Source organism: Xiphophorus hellerii, chromosome 2 (assembly GCF_003331165.1).
Source record: "Xiphophorus hellerii strain 12219 chromosome 2, Xiphophorus_hellerii-4.1, whole genome shotgun sequence".
Classification (NCBI taxonomy): domain Eukaryota; kingdom Metazoa; phylum Chordata; class Actinopteri; order Cyprinodontiformes; family Poeciliidae; genus Xiphophorus; species Xiphophorus hellerii.
Window position 1 is genome coordinate 17,052,204 of NC_045673.1, and position 19,964 is coordinate 17,072,167.

A 19,964-nucleotide genomic window follows, 5' to 3' on the forward strand; every position below is an offset into this window, starting at 1 on the left:
AAGTTTAAACTCAAGGTAGAGATTAGAAACGCAATTGTAAACCATGGAGGTGGACTCCTGTTAAATGCTGTGATACTCAAAAAAAAAAAAAAAGAAATTCTGTACATTTTCAGGTTAAACATTCATTTAGAGAATAACATCCAACTCTAATTAGGTCTTAATGCCAAAAACAGTGAAAATGCTAATTTTCATACATCTAGAGTTTGAACTAAAGATTATAAAATACAGCCAATACTTATTATAAATGCTGAAATAGCTATTTAATAAGCCGACTTTGACAGATTCTTTAAAGGCTAAACGTTAGCCAGTTTGCAGAGCTTACAAATGTCTTGGATTTTGTCATCTTATCCTATTGGGTCCCCAAAATGCTGTCACTATGCTGATTTAAAAGTGGAGAAGGCTTTTGCAATGCTTATGTAACAGAGTGTTGTTGGCCAGCTCAAAGACTTTATTAGCCGACTGTCAAAACAGCTGAGGAACATCCCAAGAAGTACTTCCTTTTGTACTTCAAAATTTCAAACATAAACAGATGGTGCCAAGTTTAAAGCAGCCACCTTCATACGGTGTACTGGACTTGTGATTATAGCTTACAGTTACTGCGCTGGACAATGTCAAAGATAGTGCCACGCTAACAAGTTGGATAGCATTCTGATAGGTAGACTTTACATTGACAAGAAATAATATCATATTATTTCATATTTCAAGATCTGACGCAACATATTTTTTGTTTTGTCCCTAAGTACAGAATGTTTCAAAATGTTAGTCCTAAGATGTCGGCCTCCTTGTTTGTCTTTTGAAAGTTATTGTCCTCTGAACAGGAACCAGAAGAGACACTACAGCTTTCTAACAGTTTTCACAAAAATCCTTTGTCAAAGAAAAGACATTTCAAGGGTTTACAGTATTGTATGCGTGAGTATTTCTATTTTTTAGTTACAATCTGTTCGTTTTTCTCTCAACAGACAAAGCTAAGGTGTCAAACTGCAGAGTGATTGTGCACTGCCTAGCTGGAATTTCACGATCAGCCACCATCGCCATTGCATACATCATGAAGACAATGGGCTTGTCATCAGATGATGCCTACAGGTATGTTTGCCCCTCCCACTCACCTCCAGTTAAGCTAGGGTGTCATCTTTTTTGAAAGGATGAAAGAAGAAGAAATCCCATTTTCATTATGAAATGAAATTGTTAAAGCGGTTGCCAGGTTGCAGTTTGTGCAACAGAGTTTGTTTTGGCCTTAAAGGACAAAGCATTTATTGCATATTGTGCATCAGTATAATAGTGGCCCCTCTCAGACCTCATATAACTTTACACAGGATTTATTGCCATACTTTGCCTTCAAATAGTTTTCAAACAACTAATCTTTTCAACTCTTTTTCTTTCTGACAGGTTCGTAAAGGACAGGAGGCCGTCCATATCCCCAAACTTTAACTTCCTGGGTCAGTTGCTGGAGTTTGAGAAGGGCCTACGATTACTACAAGCTTTAACTACAGATGACAAGAAGTCTGAAAACAACTCCAAACAAAGCTCTGAGGTTAATGGGGTCTCTGCTGGTTTTGAGATCAACAGGTCACCACACCAGCTGTGACTCATCGGTGGCAGATCCTCACACCAAGACTGAACCCAAGTTACCATCTCCTACTTCCCTCCAGCAGGGCTTTAATGGCCTGCACCTCTCGGCAGAGAGGATTATGGACACTAACCGTCTCAAACGCTCTTTCTCTCTGGACATTAAGTCTGTCTACTCTCCTAGCAGTCCACATTGCCCCCTCATGGCACCCACTCATTCTGAAGACATCCCCAAACTGTGCAAGCTCGACAGCCCTGGAACCGGCACCTCCAACGGTGTCTGCTCCCAGTCGCCCGTCCTCGACAGCCCCGGCTCTTTCGATTCACCATTCCCCTCACCGAAGCAGCGGGGGTAGCATTGGGGGTTTGGGTGGAAGTGAAGGAGTCTATCGATCTGGCACATCCTCATCCAGAACCAGAAGAAAAACTAAGCACAGCTGTGGTAATTCTCCAGTCCACTCCCATCTGCATCATCCTCCCCAATCCCTCAGCTTGTCGCTGGACCACAAGAGCCCCAGCCTGGAAGAAAACCTCAGGGGTTCCCCGCTCCTCTCGCTACCCTCCCTGCCATCTTTGGGTTCTGGGGCTATGTGGACCAAACACAGAGACACTGTCCAGGCTACAACTCCTGTCACTCCAGTCACCCCAACTACGGACGCTCCCTGGCATTTTGGAGCAGACGAAGGTGGTCAGGGAGAAATGGAGCTGGGAGGAGGAGATGGAAGGAGAGAGGAGTCATCGGTGCGGTTTGGTAGCAGCTCAGCATACGTGGCGTTTGGATGTAGCGAAGGCGCCAGGTTACGGGACAAATCCCAGAGGGAGAAGCCCTCAGGGTCTCAGACACAGAGGGACCACTGGGATTCCACGTCCGCCAGCTCAAGTAACAGTGTTCCTGCATCAGAAAAACAGTTCAAGCGCCGCAGCTGTCAGATGGAGTTCGAGGAGGGCATCTCCGAGACAAGGTCCAGGGAAGAACTGGGGAAAATCGGGAAGCAGTCAAGCTTCTCCGGAAGCATGGAGATCATTGAAGTGTCCTGACAGATAATGGACCTGGTGAATGCTGTCCCGTGGGGGCAAAAATGGACCTGTTTTAAGGGAGTGCCAGAAGAAGAAAAATGAGGTGGAGCCAATGAAGGTTTTTTTTTGTGCTCCCCTCCACAGACAGTGTTAAAGACTCCAATTGAGGGAAGGGCAGATACAAGCTGAGAGTTAATGTGAACAGTTTGCAAACCTGGACTGACAGAGCCTCAGATGTGATGTTTTAGGTAGTCATACTTATTCTGAACTCTTAGAAATTGGAGGAAATCCTGGGGGAAGGGGAGTTAAAGTTGTGGCTGTTGGTACTGCAATTTTTTATTTCTGTCACAAGTTAAAAGATATCACCCCAAGTAAGCATCACATTGCATCTTGATTATACAAAATTCCCTGATGTTCAGACTCGTACTGTTTATCTGTGGTTAAATGTAGTGTGGGCTTCAGTGGGTGTACAGCTTGTGATTTGATCCGAGCCCCATGTTTCGTCCCGAAGTTCCACCCCTGTGTCAGAGAACCATGCACGGCTACATCCGCCCACCACCACCTTTCCCCTGTGGTCCGGCCCGCCCCAAATGCTGCAAAAGAACACCACCAACTGTAGTGGACTTAACAGTACTGTGTCCTCCTACTATCACAGCACAAAGCAGAGAGGTCCAACGGACTTAACATAAAGACGGTACTGCATTCAAATAACGAAGGATCCTCTGTATTCTGTTGAGGAAAAGACTTGTAACAATGGACATGGTGTCCCTCCAAAGCACAGTACATCTATCCTGACTTTGGCTCCTTTTGTTTCAAATGTTAACAGCATGATAAGACTGAGGTTTCCGGATCCCCCCAGGCCTTTCCCCACTGAACCTAGCCACTATGGCCAGAAGAGAGCATGCACCTGAAAGGCTGACTACAGACAGACAAATACTATATATATACAATATGAATATATATAGCAATTTTAATGAACTTCTGTTCAGTTATAGTTTTAATTTATTGTACTGCTTCATTCTGGTAATGAGAAATAATATAATGTTTTGTGGATTCTTTTTTTTTTCTTCTGTTGAATTGTTATTATTATTTGATGTATGGTATTTATGAACACACACTCATTACAAATACACACATTCAACAAAATTCAAGCAAGCAATATGTGCTGTTCCTTTTGTTTGAGAGAGTGATGTATGACTTTGAGATGCACTTTTCTGCTGAGTGATTACCATTCACATCCTGACAACACGATATTCCAAAAGCCAAGTTTTTGCTTCTGTTTTATAAAAAGAAAAGGCACAGAAGTCCCACTGACGAGTTCTTTAACCGGACCTCTGTATTGTGAATTCAGGAGTTTGTCACAACTGAGGGCCCAATTATGACTGAAAAGACTGTTTTACTCAGCTGTGTGGAGATAAGAAAAGAGCAGCCTAACAACTCCTTGACCATACTCTTATATATGTTGAAGCAAATGAGCCTGTCTTACAGCTATGGCTGTGAACAAGTATTTGTCCCTCACTGATTTGTTTTGTTTCTTTCTCTTTTTTCCCCCTCACACTTAAGTGTTTCTGGTCATCAAAATAGTGTTTATATTTGGCAAAGATAACCTGAGTAAATACAAAATCCAGTTTTTTAACAACAGAAAAAGTTATTCAACCAACCTTATGTTAAAAAAAAACGGATGTTTAAAAAAAGAAAAAAGAATTTCTCCCAAATCCTAATAACTGGTTGGACTAACCTTGACAATCCTTTAGGATTTTCTCGCATAGAACAAAATTCTATGCGTGTACTTTGCACGACTTGATTACCTCAAGTCGTGCAAAGCAGTCCTCCGACCATCACTCTACTATCACAATAATGTTGAATGTAGGTTAAAAAAAAGAAAAATTTAAATACTGTGGTAGTTTTTGCCATATTTGATGGGATGCATACCTTTCTGCTTTTGTCTCTTCAGTCTAAGTATAAGAACATGCTTCTGTAATATTTATGGTCATCAGTTTTCACCATGGAGCTTTCTCTGGATGCCAATTTTCCCAGTCTCTTTCTTATTTCTCAATGATCTGACCTAAGACAAGTGAGACATGTAGAGCTTTAGAGGTTCTTCTGTTGTTAATGATCCTTATTGATCTTTGCTGGACTTGCAAAAATGTACACGACTGTCTAACTGGTAGCGACAAGTGACTCATGATTTGACAGTAGAATTATGTTTTCTGATTGGGCCAGGTTAGCATAAGCAGATTTTTCCACCTTAACAGATGAATTCAAAAGTGCAACCTGCTTTTTCTGTTTTACTCTGGTTGTCTTTGTTTGCTACACGTTTCTTGATACTATAAAATATGTAAGTGTGAGGAAAAATGCTGAAACAGATAAAAATGTGCGAGGAGCCAATAGTTTTTCGCATCAATGTGTATGCTAACAGAAGTACGCTGTCACGGTTTTCAGATCTTCTCTGAGCTAGTGATGCTCACAGCTGAAACTATACATTCATGGCACACTGTACGCCCCTCTCACTTACAGTATATTCACACATGAATCCCTACACACACCCTTTCGTTCATTCTCAGGGGATCTTTTGGTGAGCCAAGCCCAACACAGGGTACACAGCTGCTGGTACATCAGCACAATGCATGTCCATGAAGCACCCTCTCTCTCTTTCTCTGTTTTTTATCTGTTTTTACAATAATTTTTAAATTTCCAAAGCTTTGATCACAAGAGCATAACACAATGAACAGAAAAATAAAAAAAATCGGGCTCTTCGTATTTCGAGGTAGAAGGAAGGGAAATAAATGAGCTCTCCTGGTGTGAGAAGGTTATTTATTTGTGATGTAAAATGTGTTTGATATTTTTCTTTTGACCCTGGATTAGCTTTACTGTCTGGCGATCTCTGACCTTTTGACCTTATGCTGCTACAGCTACAAGTTCAGATAAGTCATGTGTTTCCTGAAGAACCTTTTTTCACCTTACTCCCCATATTTTTAAGAATTGTTATTTATGCTATGTAACAAGAATGATGCAGGCTGTCCCCTTTGCTACATTATTATTATTATTATTATTATTATTATTGTACATAGCAACGCATCTAAGAACACTGATAAATTTAGACAAGTTTTTAAAATAAAATCCTGATACCTTAGGCTGCTTGATGCAAAAATACCTCAGGTTCTATTGAAAGGCTTTTCCTTCCCCTGTATATGTTTTGTGAAAATGAGACAAAAATACAGACATGACAAAATACATATCTCTTGTCTGCTTCATTTTCTTGTGTGTTTGCAAAAATGGGACCCCAATGGAACGTGACGCAACGGAACAGTGCAAAAACCACAGTAAGGCAACCGGACACTAGGAAATGGTTATTGATTTTGTGTTGAACAATCTCCACTCAAACCACACAACAAAGTTAATGATTTCTCTTTTTCCAACATTGTCATTTTTATTTGTATTTTCCAATAGGTTTCAGAATTTAGGTTTTATTTTGTGTTTTAGGTTTTATTTTGTGTTTCATTCACAAATGGTAAATTTGTAATTTTACACAAATTTACCATTTGTGTAAAATGGTAATTTTACACAAACATTGCTGTACTTATTACATCGTAAATCATTTCTCACAAAGCAGAAATATCCTGGGTTTAAGGTAATCTCAAATCACATTATGTTAATTAAAACATGATATATTGATTGGGGAGATATAACCCAGTATTCAATAACAGATAGAAGAAATATATTCATATATAAAGATACTTTTTCCCCACATAAAATCACTTGAAGTTGACTGAGGCGAAGTAAAAACTGATCTTCATATTGTGCTTGAAGCAGTCCTCAAAATTGCAAAATTCACTTTTTACAGTTTACTTGTGTAACCTGGATAGTAAAAACATAAAAGATGTATAAGATAATAAATAGCAAGGATAAGTTCATTTATTATATCCTTTTGTTTCAAGTAACATCTCAAAGTTCATATAAAGTTAATAAAAATATGTTTGCATTGTTTAAAATAAGTTATCTTTACTTTGTGGGGAATTGCCAGTGAAAATTGTATTTTCCTACGGGAGTACGGTCTGTGAAGGTAGCACAGGTGTGAAGAGAAAAAAACAGCGAAGAAGAAGGGAGGAGAGAGTTGGATGAGCGAGAGAGGTGATAGCTGGTTTCGAAGTAAGTAAGCTGAGACTTGTCGTAAGGAGAAGTTATAATATACAGTATGCAAGTTAGCAGGACACAGTAGAGTTTCAAAGAGAAGCTGTTGGTCTGTATGTTTGTTTCTTTGCCGCTGTATTTACTCGGGAGTTAGAGCGAAGCTAACCTAGCTGTTCGCTAACATGGACTACTGTAGGCTGCTGTTTCGCTGCTAGAGTGGAACTTAAAGGTTTGCAGAAGATCGTTACCGATTTGGATAACGAGAGCCGGACTCCAGATAGTCACTCTTAGCGCCCGCGTCTCTCAGAGTACCTCTGGCAACGTGGGAACTGAGGGCCAGTAGATGTGGAGCACGTGGAGAGCACATGGAAACCACACAACTGTATCATTCCTGAACCGCTGTTTCTTCGGATCTCTTTGAGGTCCTTCTGAACACCGGACGAAGTATTGCCCGGATTCATCTGTGGAAAATCACGATTACACAAGGTACTGAGTTGTACTTTAATATTTTGCTCATTGAGTGAAGAGGCTCTGAACTGTTGAGTCGGTGGGATTCCTACATGCATGAGCATCTGAACAGGCCTGCAACGTAGAGTATATTTTCTGCCGGCATTAGGTTAGGTTTTTACAATAGTGGGTTATATAACTGGTGTTTACACTGTTTATGCAGATTCATTGTACTGTTGGAACAATGCTCTGTTTTGCCTGAAACCCAAAAACCTGCCATTTCCTTATTTTATTATTATTTTTGCCTAATTAAAAAGGGTTACTGAGTCTACTTTACACAGTGTGTAGTGTAATTTACTGTAGTAGTGTTCAAATGCTGATTGATCCAAAAGTATTAGAGAGATTCAAATTAAATAGTAGAGAGTATACTGAAGTAAAGAACCCAAAACTCACTTATTTACTAATATTGCTTAAGTGAGGGCTACACTTGGAACTACTACTTTTTTTGTAAGACCTTCAACAAAGGCCATTTTATCTTTCTCCCCTCGTTGGCAGCAGTATCTCAGCTGATGTTCTCCTCCAGGACGATGTCACGGCTAAACAGAATACCAGAGCAGATGTAGGTTCTATAAAAAGCAACAAAAACTGAGAGAAAATAGGTCAAAGTTGAACTAATAGCAGGTTATGTTTAAAAAAATGTTACGTTAAAAATTAGCTGATCTCTTGTTTAAACTGGTACCTAAAACTAGATACTCTGTCCTCTTTATTTCATTTATTTTGCCAAAATATAAAAACCAAAACAACTGAAATTTCATAGGCATTTACCATGTCTCACCACTTTTGATAAAGATATGGTCAGCTAGCCTGCCGTTAGCTTTAGGTTCACAGGCTACTGCTAAACAAGCTAGCCCTCGATTCTCGAACTGTTTTGCCTTGAAGGTTTGAGTATGTTTGAGTAGGTTATACCCATTTAAAATTCTTGAATACCATATTTCTTACACTACTCTACAACGTTATTACACTAAATGTAAGATATTTTTCAGTGTCACAGGTTAATATTAACAGATATTAGCAGAGTTGGTGCCAGTAAACTACATAGATCCTACAGCTTCTAACAGGACACCCCTGAAAAATATTTTATTTATTTTTGGTTGTAGACTATGATTCTGATCCTTTTAAGAACACTTAATTCTAGGAATTACTTGGGCTGATTACTAAGGTATAAACTCCCACAATTTTCAGAGGACATGCTTTCCAAACCAAGTTTCTAAAATGTGAAAGGCTTTTAGCGTTGTTTTGTATACAAAGATAGCCAAAGACGGAATAAAAGATACAGCACAGAACTGTACAGAACTAGAAAATGTCTTCCTGCAACCATAATAGGATTTATGAGGAGATTAAACAACTAGTGATAAGAAAACCACTAACAGGACTTGAAAAAACACAGGAAGAGGCACAGTCATAAATGTGCGACCCTCACCATGAGGGGCTGCGGGATGACTCGCATGCCATTACCTGTTTCTGCTTTTTGTTTTGTCTTTTGATAAAGATTAGCTTTTTTTTTGGCCGTTCTGAGCAATTCAGTTCTTTGCTCCCATCATCCGTTACTGTGTTACCATAGAAATGGACAACATAGCAATTTGGCTTTTGTGTTAAAAAGCACTGTCTTGGGTAAAAGCTTAGAAAAAGAAAATTGGTCAAATGCCTTCTGCAGAAAGTCTCCCTTCGTTTTACTGAACTGACTTCTGCCTGTTGAGGCTTTAGATGGAGCTGTTTGGCGAAACAGCTCCATCTGGCAGTGAGAGGCTGCCGAGGAGGTCCAGGTGAGCTAATAATACCAGTGTTTTCTTGCAACTGCCCTAAGCCACTCCCATTGGCCATTGTTTCCATTGTATTCATTTTAACACAGACAAGAAGCTAACTGTACTGTTTAAGTCTACTTGCACTTTATGAGTGCCCTGACATCATTGTTTGATGGGGTACGTGTTTCCTCAGTTCCAGTGATTATTTTGCAATAAAAAAAAAAATCATCCTTGATCAAGCTTGCTGAAAGTTTAGGTAAGTTTTTTTTTATTTAATAGGAATATGGCCGTTTTTGTTTGTTTGCCTTGGAAAAACCAAGTTTTTAACTTTGTGGATTTTAAGAAGGAACCATTTTCCATTGGATATAATTCAGATCATATTATAACTCACTATGCAAATTCTTATTATTCACATAATAGGGGTGGATCTGACTTGGACATTATTGTACTGAAATGTTCCCAAAAGTTTTAACAACACCGATACACTGGCCCATCTGATGTGATTCATAAAAATACAATGTGTGGCAGAAAGTGACCGACAAAAAAGTAGAAAACCACAGTTTCTCCCAGTTTATTCACCGTTTAGTGTTTTTGTACTTCCATTCGTTCTACATTGGGCCACAATCAGATAAGTTTCCAGATGTCTCCTCACTCCGCCTGCCGCCTTATGGACGTGTTTCTGTGGGCGCCGAAAGCCTGAGGGTGCGGCGTTCAGCCGATGAAGTGATGTATTTGAAGAGCGCTTACCTCCACAAGCTGAGAATGGGATGAGGTAGAGGTTTTATTTGGGTTAGAAAAACAGGGAGGTATTTTCCCCCAAGAGGATGCAGTTGCATACCTCAATGTTAAAAATAAATCCATCCAGATCCAGCAGGGTGGGTAGCTCATTTTGTGCTCTGAGAGGGAACCTGACTTCAAAGACAGTTTTGGTTTTATGAAGTCATGGTGGAATTTCTTCTTGTGCTATCAAACAACATCTCTCTCCAAATAAAGCCACGTTTCAAAAGTATGTGGATCTGGGACTGCTACAGTTAGGGGGAGTTTACAGGTGGTAGCTATTCTCTATGAAAAGACTTCTACTGTATACAGTGATTTTCCCAGCTTCATGTTAGGGTTCATCACCAGGATCTTACCTGATAAGCCGTGTATAATTTGCTCCTTCTTTAAATATTTGTCTGTAAGATTGGGTTTTTCTGTAAAAGTGGCCCCAGCTTGTATTGTGTGAATCTACATCTCAAGAAAAACATTCTTCATCTTCAGTCTCTCTCTATTGAGTTACAGTTTTTGTTTCTGAACAGGGTTCTTGTTGTCAATAAGTGTCCTAATAATTTTCCCCAATGTATTTGGATGTTTAGCTTCTAGTCATTCTTATTTTCACAGTATTCTGTCCTTCTTTTAATGCATGGTTGGCTTAGGAAAAATCTGAGTCGAAAACATCCCTTAAAGGTTTTGGTCCATATTGAAATGATGATGTCATGCAGATTCTGCATTTCTTTTTAGTTTAATTTGTGTTTAGCTGGCACTTAGCGCCCAAAGTTCACCAATTCATGTCCCACACACAATTATATCCCCAGGCTGCACGGTTGACAGAAGCCAGGATTGATGCATCATGTTGTTTACACCAGCCATCTGAAAGTCATAGCTGAAACTGAAACTTATCAGGCCACACAAAAAAATATTTGCAGTATTGAGCCATTTCTGGCGAGGCTTGTAGCTTCAGTTTCCTGTTCTTAGCTAACATGAGTGAAACCCTGTATGGTCTTCTGCTAATGCAACACGTCTGCTTTAAGGTTTGACGGGTTGTGCATTCAGAGATGATTGTAACAAGTAGTTATTTGAGCTGCTGTTGCTTTTCTTTCATCTGCTGAAACCGTTCTCTGACATCAATAGGAAAATGTAAACCACAGCACCAGCCCTTGATGGATTTCTCCTCTTTTTTTATGGAGCATTCCACATAAATCCATGATATGGTTGTGCATGAACTTTCCAGGATTCCAGCAGTTTCTGACACATCCAAGCCAGTTTATATGGCACTAAAAACATGCCCAATTCAAACTTCTTTAAATCCATTTTTTTCATATTCTGTTGTTGCTCTGCTGAAAAACACCAGAAAATCCTATTGACCATGTGTGTTTGCCTAAATGCATTGTATAGCTGGGTTGTTTTGCTTATACCTCATTTTCAGATTGCAAGTATATATGACAACAATAACAGATCTGGAGTTTTGTGTTGCTGCCATGTATCTTGGTGTTTTGCTAAGTGTGTGACAAAGAACCAAACAGGTGTAACAAATGTCATCTGGAAGCGTCTTCAGGTTTTTTTTTTTTCCTTTTCACCATCATGTCTGTAAATCTTTAACAATGCTGCAATGTATATTTGCATTCCAGAAAGCTGGTAAGTTGCTTGTTAGTCCGGTTGGCAACTTTATTTGTCCGTACATAATTAGACATATTTTATTCTGGCATTAAAGTTTAGCTGAACTGTATAAAAATGTGTTTTACAAATGTAAGCGTGTCAGCAAGCATGCGTGTGTGGGGGCGTGTGTGTGTGTGTGGGTGTACACGCTCCCTCTCTCAGAGGCTGATGGGTACCAGACGTATGTGAAGGGCTGCCTGGCGCCTGCTCCCAGGCCTTTTATATGGAAACAGTTAGGAACCGTTACGTCAGCAAGCTGCGGCATTCTTTCTCCGCTTTTCCACTCGCACAGGCACTTACCTATCATTACTGCACATATTTTCTTTCTTCTTTCTTCCTCTTTTCTCAGCATGCTGCCTCTTTTCAACTACTTTAATGTCAAACACACTCTCATTACACACATTCGCTGCTCGAAAGTTGCGTCAGCACAGCATTCCACACGTCATTCAGGGTGACTGATGCCAAGCAGCATTTCTTGGTCATACACCCCCACCCCCTCCATCTACAACCCCTTGTCCCAATATAACCTTTTTATCCTGTAGTCTGGCAACATTTTTGTTATTCTTTTTCTCTCAGTCTGACTCTGTGTCTGTATCTTAATCATCTTACACCCAACTGAGACAGGGTGACATTTTATGCACAGTTTGTGCAGGTAAAGAGCTTTAAACAAGCAACAAATCCTTCCACAAAACAGTAGCATAATCTCACGTTGGGTGTTAAAAACTCCATCCATCTAAACTTATCTCAGGGAGAAAAAGTTCTTGCTTTTTCTGGAAGCATCAGATGGTTGATGGCATTGTTGCCTTGCAGCAGGAGGTTCCTGGCTTCAAGTGCAGGCCCCCTGGGGTTTTCTGCACGGAGTCCGCATGTTCTCCCCGTGTGTGTGCATGTTTTCTCAAATGGTTCACCAGACACAAAATGTTCTCAATCGGCTTAATACCAAAACTAATCAGAAAATCTGAGGAGTAAGAGGAAAACATTAGAGGGGCTCTGGGACTGCTTGCTTTCTGCAGAGAGTTCACAAAGAGGAAATGGTAAAAGATCCCGACATCTCCATCCTACAACTTCATGAAACCTCATGGAGATGTCTGATGTCTTCATGTCTAAATGGGATTTTGCAAAGTATGAATAGTTGATGTGTCGTTTCGTAATAATGTTGGTGATACGTGTAAGCTCAGACTGCTGTATGTTCTATATTTGTTTTGTTTGTCTTGTAAAACAAAAAAATGTAATAAAGTCCATCTAATAATGTGATGTTACTGGGTCCAGGATACTTCTTCTGCTGCTTAATCCTGCATTTTATCCCAGGGGGGAAAAAAAGAAATAGTTTTGCTTCTTTTTGTCGAGCAACACCGATGCCGGCGCTGAAGAGGAATCAATCCCTGGTTGTCTCTGCGTCTCAGCAGGCCTCAGGTTAATCCGCCTTAATGCAGTTAGTGCTGCTGTAGCCACCTGCGTATTACACACCGCAGCATTACAGCAGCACAAGGGGAGGGCGGGGGTTGGTGTGTGGGGTGTCTAGACAGGCCAGTCACAGGAAAACAGAGAAAGGCTAAAAGGGGCCAGACACTGTGATGTCTGGAAGCTTTCAACGACAGAACTAGACACAGACTTCAGACAGGCGTCTGCTGGGTTGAATCCTGTTAGCTGCAGAGAAAGGCTCAGTCATATTTTCACCTTCAGAGGAGCTGGAGCAATAGGGTAGATTGGGATTTGTGCACAAAGCCAGACACACCATCAGACTGATTACTCAGGCAGGTGTTGTGTAACCGTCTGCTGCCACCTACTGCTGGACTCCCAGTCAAGCTCAGCAGCTCCAGCTTGTCCTCTAGCAGGAAGGTGAGAGGCAATCAATATTTTTGTTCCATGAGTGAACAGCCAGCAGCAGATTGAATGTACGTCCGTTCATCAGTCCTCATGTTTCGCTTAGGCTTCTGTTTTGCAAGGATGGAAGGGAGAGGAAGGTGTGAACGCATCTTCATTTCCTCATCAGACTTTGTGTGACTGCGGCAGCGGCTCATCTCTGTCTCTGTGAATGAGGGTGTTTTTGTTTGTTCATAGTGCTGACTGAAGCAGCAGCCCGGTGCTGACATCTGTCTCTGTCTTTCTGACAGTGAAACAAACTGCAACTCTCCCCGTCTCTTTCACCACATCAGCCCCATCAGCAGTCTCTAGCCCAGGTCCAAACGCTGTCGGACACACACACACAACCTGTCTGCTGCTGTAGTCGGCAACGCACGGCGAAAGAGCAGCAAAGATATAAAATATCCCAGCGTCTGCACCTCCAGAAAACCACATCCTGGCCCATCAAGGCAGAGGAGACTGTCTCTCGGATGGACGCTGTCATTCAGACTCAAGTTCAGACACTGCGTCATCTTTCACTATAGGGCAAAAGTTATGAGTAAACAAATCAGTTTTCTTAAGTCCTACCACTTCCTCAGATTGGTTTGCAATTACGGCCTTTATTTATTTCACAACTTTAATCACCAGCATATACTGGGAAATTTTTATGTTGACATCCAAAATTTCACGACTCAGAATAATGTAGTCAGCTGATGACGCCAGACAGGCTAGCACCGACTCTGAACATGAGGTAGGCTAAATCGCTTCAAAAAGCATCAGTTCAGGCCTTTATCCGTAGTCATAGTCAAGAACAAATGAAAAGTAATTAACAAGTATCTGTCTAGAAATTGTTGCAATGCAGTTTCTAAGACTTTCAGGCTCCAGCAATCAGTGAGCCCACAAATGGCGAAACCACTGAACAGCTGTAAGACTTCCAGACCAAATCAGCAATTCGTCACAAAAAATCCAGAATGAACAAAAACAAACAACCACACACACACACGCACTCTTTTAATTATTTTACTTAACCTTTATTTTACCAGTACACATTGAGATTAAAAATCCTCTTTTTCGAGAAAGTCCTGGCCAAGAGGCATCAACAAATACCTACACAGAAAATAAACTGTTAAAAGAAAATGTCAAGCTATAAAAAAAATATAAAAAAAAACAGGTGCATGTCATAGAAACATGAAAACATTTAAAAACAAAACTCTGTGGCCAAAATAAGTAAAAGTCAAAAGGAAGTTGTATAAATAATCAAAACAATAACAAGAAGTGATTTGAAAGAGACTCTTGTTTCTGGTATCGAGGTTAATATGTAGCAATCATTTAATAAAAAACTAAAAATATAAAACTGATTTGCATTCATTTTGAAGAAAAAAATGCTTATTAATAATTTAATATATCAATTGTAAATGATTTATGTTTTGTTAATTTTTTCTCTTTTAGAATTTTATCGCTTGTTAGATGAGAACTGACAAAATCACATTTAGTTTTTTTTTCCTTTTAGACATGTACTGTTTAGGATTTATGATCTACTAATAAAAATGACAGATGAAGTCTATGTGTAATAGTTGGCACTTCATGCTTCATGTTTGGGTTGTTTTGTTTTTTTCTCTCTTTTTAGGAAATGAATGAAATGATATTAAATATTTTGCAGTTTCTGATTAGAGGCAAAACAAAATGTTTGGGGAACAAAATTCCTACATGAACACCAAAAGCCAAGCTTCCGGATTGGGAGAACTGGTTTAACAGGGACAGAGGTGATGACTGGTATTTGTGTTGCTAAGACAAAGGCTGAATCTCATGCTGATGGCTGCTGACACAGTGTTTGTGGCTGCAGCTCTGTTATCATTTCTTCTCTCTCTGCCCATGACCTCAGAACCACATGCAAGCTATTTCTGTTGACTTGCTCCTGGCTCAACGTGACTTCATGTCTGATTTTCTTGAAATTGCCAGGCGGGGTTAAAGCAGCATATTCGGGGAAATATTTACGGCATTAATCAGCATGCTTTGATTGTTCATAGAACTTCTGGGATAAAGTTTCAGCAAATCTTTGGCCAATTCTGCATCTTTTCTGCAGCCGTCTTCCATCTGAAGCCGTATCCTTGAAATCATTCCCCTCTTAAGGTTTCACATCCATCCTCTGTCCTCCTGGGCCCCTGATTTTCTGGCGGGATGGAGTCAGGTAAGAGTGCAGACATGACTAATGTTGCTAAGGCTGACTCATGCCCCAAGACATCAGCCTGGAGTGTGGAGCCAGCGATGACACAAGCTCAGCAGCTAATACACACACATTATGTATGCTGAATCGACGCGAGTGCAGGCAGACTCGGCGCCGCCGCCAGTCTGAAACCCAGTGGTGCAAGTGGCCATTATCAGCCCCTATGTATATTATGTGATCATTATTGAGAAACTGGAAATTTATCCATCAGTGGTGAGATCAGAGCTGACAGTAAGCACAGTTTTCACCCACTCATTTAGGAGTATTTGTGTATTTGTATAACTAAGGCCACGATTTCTCTAATATTTTATGGACCAAACATATAAGTTAAACCTTCGTCTTTTTTTTTGTTTTGTTTTTACCCTTTTCTGTCAAAAAGTTGCATTGAACTACTGACACAGATGCACAAAAATGTGCAACCATCCCTCATTGCATCTTCTGAGCATTTATTATTCATGCAAGAGTAATGTGAGGTGTCTCCTTTTTAATACCTCTTAATGGCTTTCTGAGTTAGCACGGCCAGTTATGAATAAATTATGAGTCACGGCCAAGCCAAAGCTTCACATCTACCCAGCAGGACTGAGCTGATCCACAGGTATGTGATGATGCGTCTGCACATGCGGGTTGGGTTTTACATAACAGATCTAATCTCCTTCCTGCTTCAACGAGTTTGGCCTAAACAGCATTTACTTTAAATGACTTCATCTTCAACACAAGGAATTGAAATTATTACTTTTATTTAGCTGTAAAATTATGTTATCACAACGAACCAGATGTTCCTTTGTCACTTTATTTAGGTTTGATTGAGAACTATTTACAATGCATTTGAAATTAAAATCAAAATTTGAAAAAACTAAATGTTACATTTTTTTTTTTAAACTGAGATAAAGTTTCTCTCTATTTTGACTACATTTCTTTCTCATTTATTAATGCATCTTTATTGAACCATCTATCACATTATCCTTTTTCCGTCATCATGCTCTCTGAACCTTCAGACTAAAATGCCTGAATCTTATTTCTGGTTTGGAAACTTTGCAAAGTTTTTTGAATCAGAAGGAGTGATTGCAAATGCATTCTGGATTCCAGTTTGTGGTTGTAACACAAACTGGTTGTAACACTTATCCTTTTAACTGTTCAAGTTAAAAAGGATATAAATTATTTCGGAGGTGCTCTATTTGATGTCATGCCACAAAAACATTTCTTCTTTGGGGACAATAAAAGCTGAACGCAGTAGAAATTTAAAGCCAGCATACATACGTTGGGAAAAAGGATGTGTTGCATCACATCTTATAACAACTTTTTATTTTAAGAGGAACTGAGAGTAACAGCATCTCTTTTGTGTTGAAAGTGAATGATTTCAAATGTGAGCAAAGTATTTCCAGTTCACTTGGTTGTTTTTTACTTTTTTTTTCTTGATACACGTAATGATGTCAGGCAAATTCAGCACCTCTTTTTGCCTTTCGTTTTTTTAAGAAGCAAGTTGAGAATAGACTTTGTCTATGCATTGCTTTTGTGTTTCGTTGTTGAAGATTTTATGAAGTGGCAGCCTAGCAATGTTTGTGGACATCTGCATCTTGTATTTACAGTTTTAATCTTGACAGCTCAGGGTCTGAGATAGAAACTACGTACTGATAACAACCCAGAGACTCTCCGACTCTTTGAATGTGAAGGATCTAAAGTCAATTTATTATCCTTTCCATAACCTTTAGCAACCTTTATTACTTTTCATCCCAGTTTATCTTAATTTTTCCTCGTGCTCAGCTGGAGAGCTTACATATCATGTTTAACTTTTCCTAGCAAGTACGAGATAGTTTCAGTTTAGGTATTTTATTAACATTATTTTTGGAGAGGTTATTTTAATGACCCTGTTATGAGTTTGAGGCTCTTTTTTTAATCAATTTAAGACGTGAAGAAGAGCTGAAGAGATGACAGTGTAAGCAAAGAACCTGGACCTTTGGATGAAAAAAGTCAAAGCAGTTTTCTGCTTTTTTCAGCTCTGTGGAGTGTTACATGAGGAGATAAAGTACTGTTAGTAAAAGATGATTATTCAAAGTATTACCAGCAGAGGTAACAATTGGGTTACTGCTGACTTTGTAAAAGATTGTATTTTATGGCATTGTTTTTATTTTTCAGAGCTAATTTTATCCTAGTTCACTGGTTGTTCATGTAGGTTGTTTTTAAAAGGTTTTCTTCTGTTATATGCAGACTTAAGAGGTCAAAAAAAGATTTAAGCTTATATTGGTCTGTTGGGTCTAAAACTAAAAATAACAAGGCCAGCATTAATAGTATCAAATGAAGGACTTTTGGCAGCTGGGTTATATTACATTATGTGGCTTTTATAGCGCCACCTTTCGTTTTTGTTGCAGGGGAATCTGACGCAGGCCTCTCTCATTCACGGTGTCGGCTGGGACAGAAGGGAATGGGAACATATCGACCCCTGAGTGGCTCAGTATCGATGAGTGGATGGATTTCAGGAAGTGACCTTGGTGGACTCATGAGCACCAGAGCTCAGTTTATTTTCCCACAGAGCGCATCAGCTGGCACCAGCTGCACCTCTGAAGTCAGGCTGCAGGTTGAGAAGTAAACAAGGTTCCCTGAAGCCATTCATACTGAAACACTGATGGGGATGAACTTTGTTATGGGTGTGTAAGCAACTTAACTGAGATTGATTCAGGTGCTTTCATACACAACTCTTGACTAAATCAGGCTCCTGAATAGCAATCAATTGATAGGACTTTATTTATAGCACAGTTTGCTTATGGTTATACATAGCACAAAGTGTTTTTATTAGGGCTAAAACAAGAGAACTTTGATAAGTACACCAAAAAAAACCCAAAACATTAAATCACCTAAAAATCTTCTATTATTAACTAAAATAAAATGCTATGAAATGTAGAACTGTGGAAACTCAACAATGATGAGGCACCAGAAACACATACTGTATAAGCAATACATTCTGGAATACCACAACAACTAAAATGTAAACAAATAAATAAATACAGATAAAACCTAATATTACATTTCTTTTACAATGAAATCTAAGATTCTGCCAGAGATTTTCTTAATCAAATATTGATTAAGAAAATAATACTCTTAAAGGCATTAGGACTAAATTAGAAAAAACAATAGAACGACAAAAGAAATTTTAATTTGATATTGAAGTGAGTAGATTAATATAAATATGAATTGCTATAGGTTAAAATAAACGCTGGGTAAGAATAAAATAGAATTCAACTTTATTGTCATTGCACTGTCACAAGTACAAGCAACGAGATGTAGTTTGCATCTATCCAGAAGTGCTCTACGAGATATAAATATTTATTTACAGATGTACAAGACTATGTATGTATGGACTATAAGGGGTTATAGCAAAGAGATATAGATATTGTGTATAAATATAAATATGGGAGCTATATGCACAGAATATACAAGATTATACAGAATATATACTGTATAATATACAGAATATGTTTTATGAATGACAATTATTTTAACACTTCATTTCTAGATGCTTATATTTCTTTTACATATCTTTTTTTATTCTTATCAAAAATGCAATACAAATAATGTGAAGGGATATATATATATTCAGAATAGAATAAAAATATCTAATTACGTAAACATACAATTTTAAATAGTTGCTCATTTAAAGTGATTTCTGTAAATACGTTATACATGACTTAATATAAAATTTTGATAGGAAAACTTGGATGCTAAAATAAAGCTTATTATGAGAGGTTTTGGATCAGCTGTTAAAATGCCTATGGTTAAAACTGACCTGCGTAAATTCATCGAGACGTCAACAACCATCCCATGCCGCCCTCTTGTGGTGTTTTAGCGAAACAACACGGAGTTTCTGCGCTTCCTGTCTGTCGTCGCAGTAACGGCACGCCGTCCTCTGTTTTGATTGGTTGCCCACAGAAGGCCGAGACGTTAACGAGCCAATCACGTAGCCCTGCCGCCTGTCAGCGGGGCTTCTTGCTCTGAATGCCCTCTGCTCCGTGTCGTCTGCGTATTTCTGTTATTTATAGCTGAAGATGCTTAGAGGAGCATGGCAGAATAGGAAGGGGAGGAGGACATAAAGAGAGAGACGAGGGATATGGTTCGGAATTTATAATGGCTATAAGTCTGGCCTTAATGAGTTCTAAGAGGCAAAGAGGTAAAGAGCTTATTGATCAAGTTGTTTCCAGCAATAGTTAATCTCTGATTGATGCTTTGTTTTAAAACAAGAAAATAGGAGAAGAGATAAAGAAGAACAATAGGTCAGATTTAAGGCTGGGATGTGGTGAATTATGGAGGAAAAACATGCTCTTGCTTTTATTTTAGTGATAATGATGCATACCAATTAAAAAAAATTGTATGAGAGTACACGCAGAACAGACTACAATAAGTTGCTTTTTCATTTTGTTTGCAAAAATCCTACATCTGCACAACTCAAAGTATTTGCCCACTTGCAGATTTCGTGTGTTTGTGGCGCTTAAACTTTTCAGCTCATCAAACATCTTTTAGCCTACTTCAAA

General features: G+C 39.2%; 1 protein-coding gene across 1 annotated transcript in view; it reads left to right on the forward strand.

Annotated features, from left to right (window-relative positions):
• Nucleotides 1–5,819, forward strand: part of dusp8a (dual specificity phosphatase 8a) — a 45,995-nt gene extending 40,176 nt beyond the window's left edge. Inside the window, 4 exon segments of the mRNA XM_032585433.1 lie at nucleotides 960–1,083; nucleotides 1,387–1,564; nucleotides 1,566–1,907; nucleotides 1,909–5,819. Of these exon segments, the coding sequence (XP_032441324.1) occupies nucleotides 960–1,083; nucleotides 1,387–1,564; nucleotides 1,566–1,907; nucleotides 1,909–2,604 (1,340 nt within the window). The 3' untranslated portion in view covers nucleotides 2,605–5,819.
• Nucleotides 5,820–19,964: the final 14,145 nt, after the last annotated feature.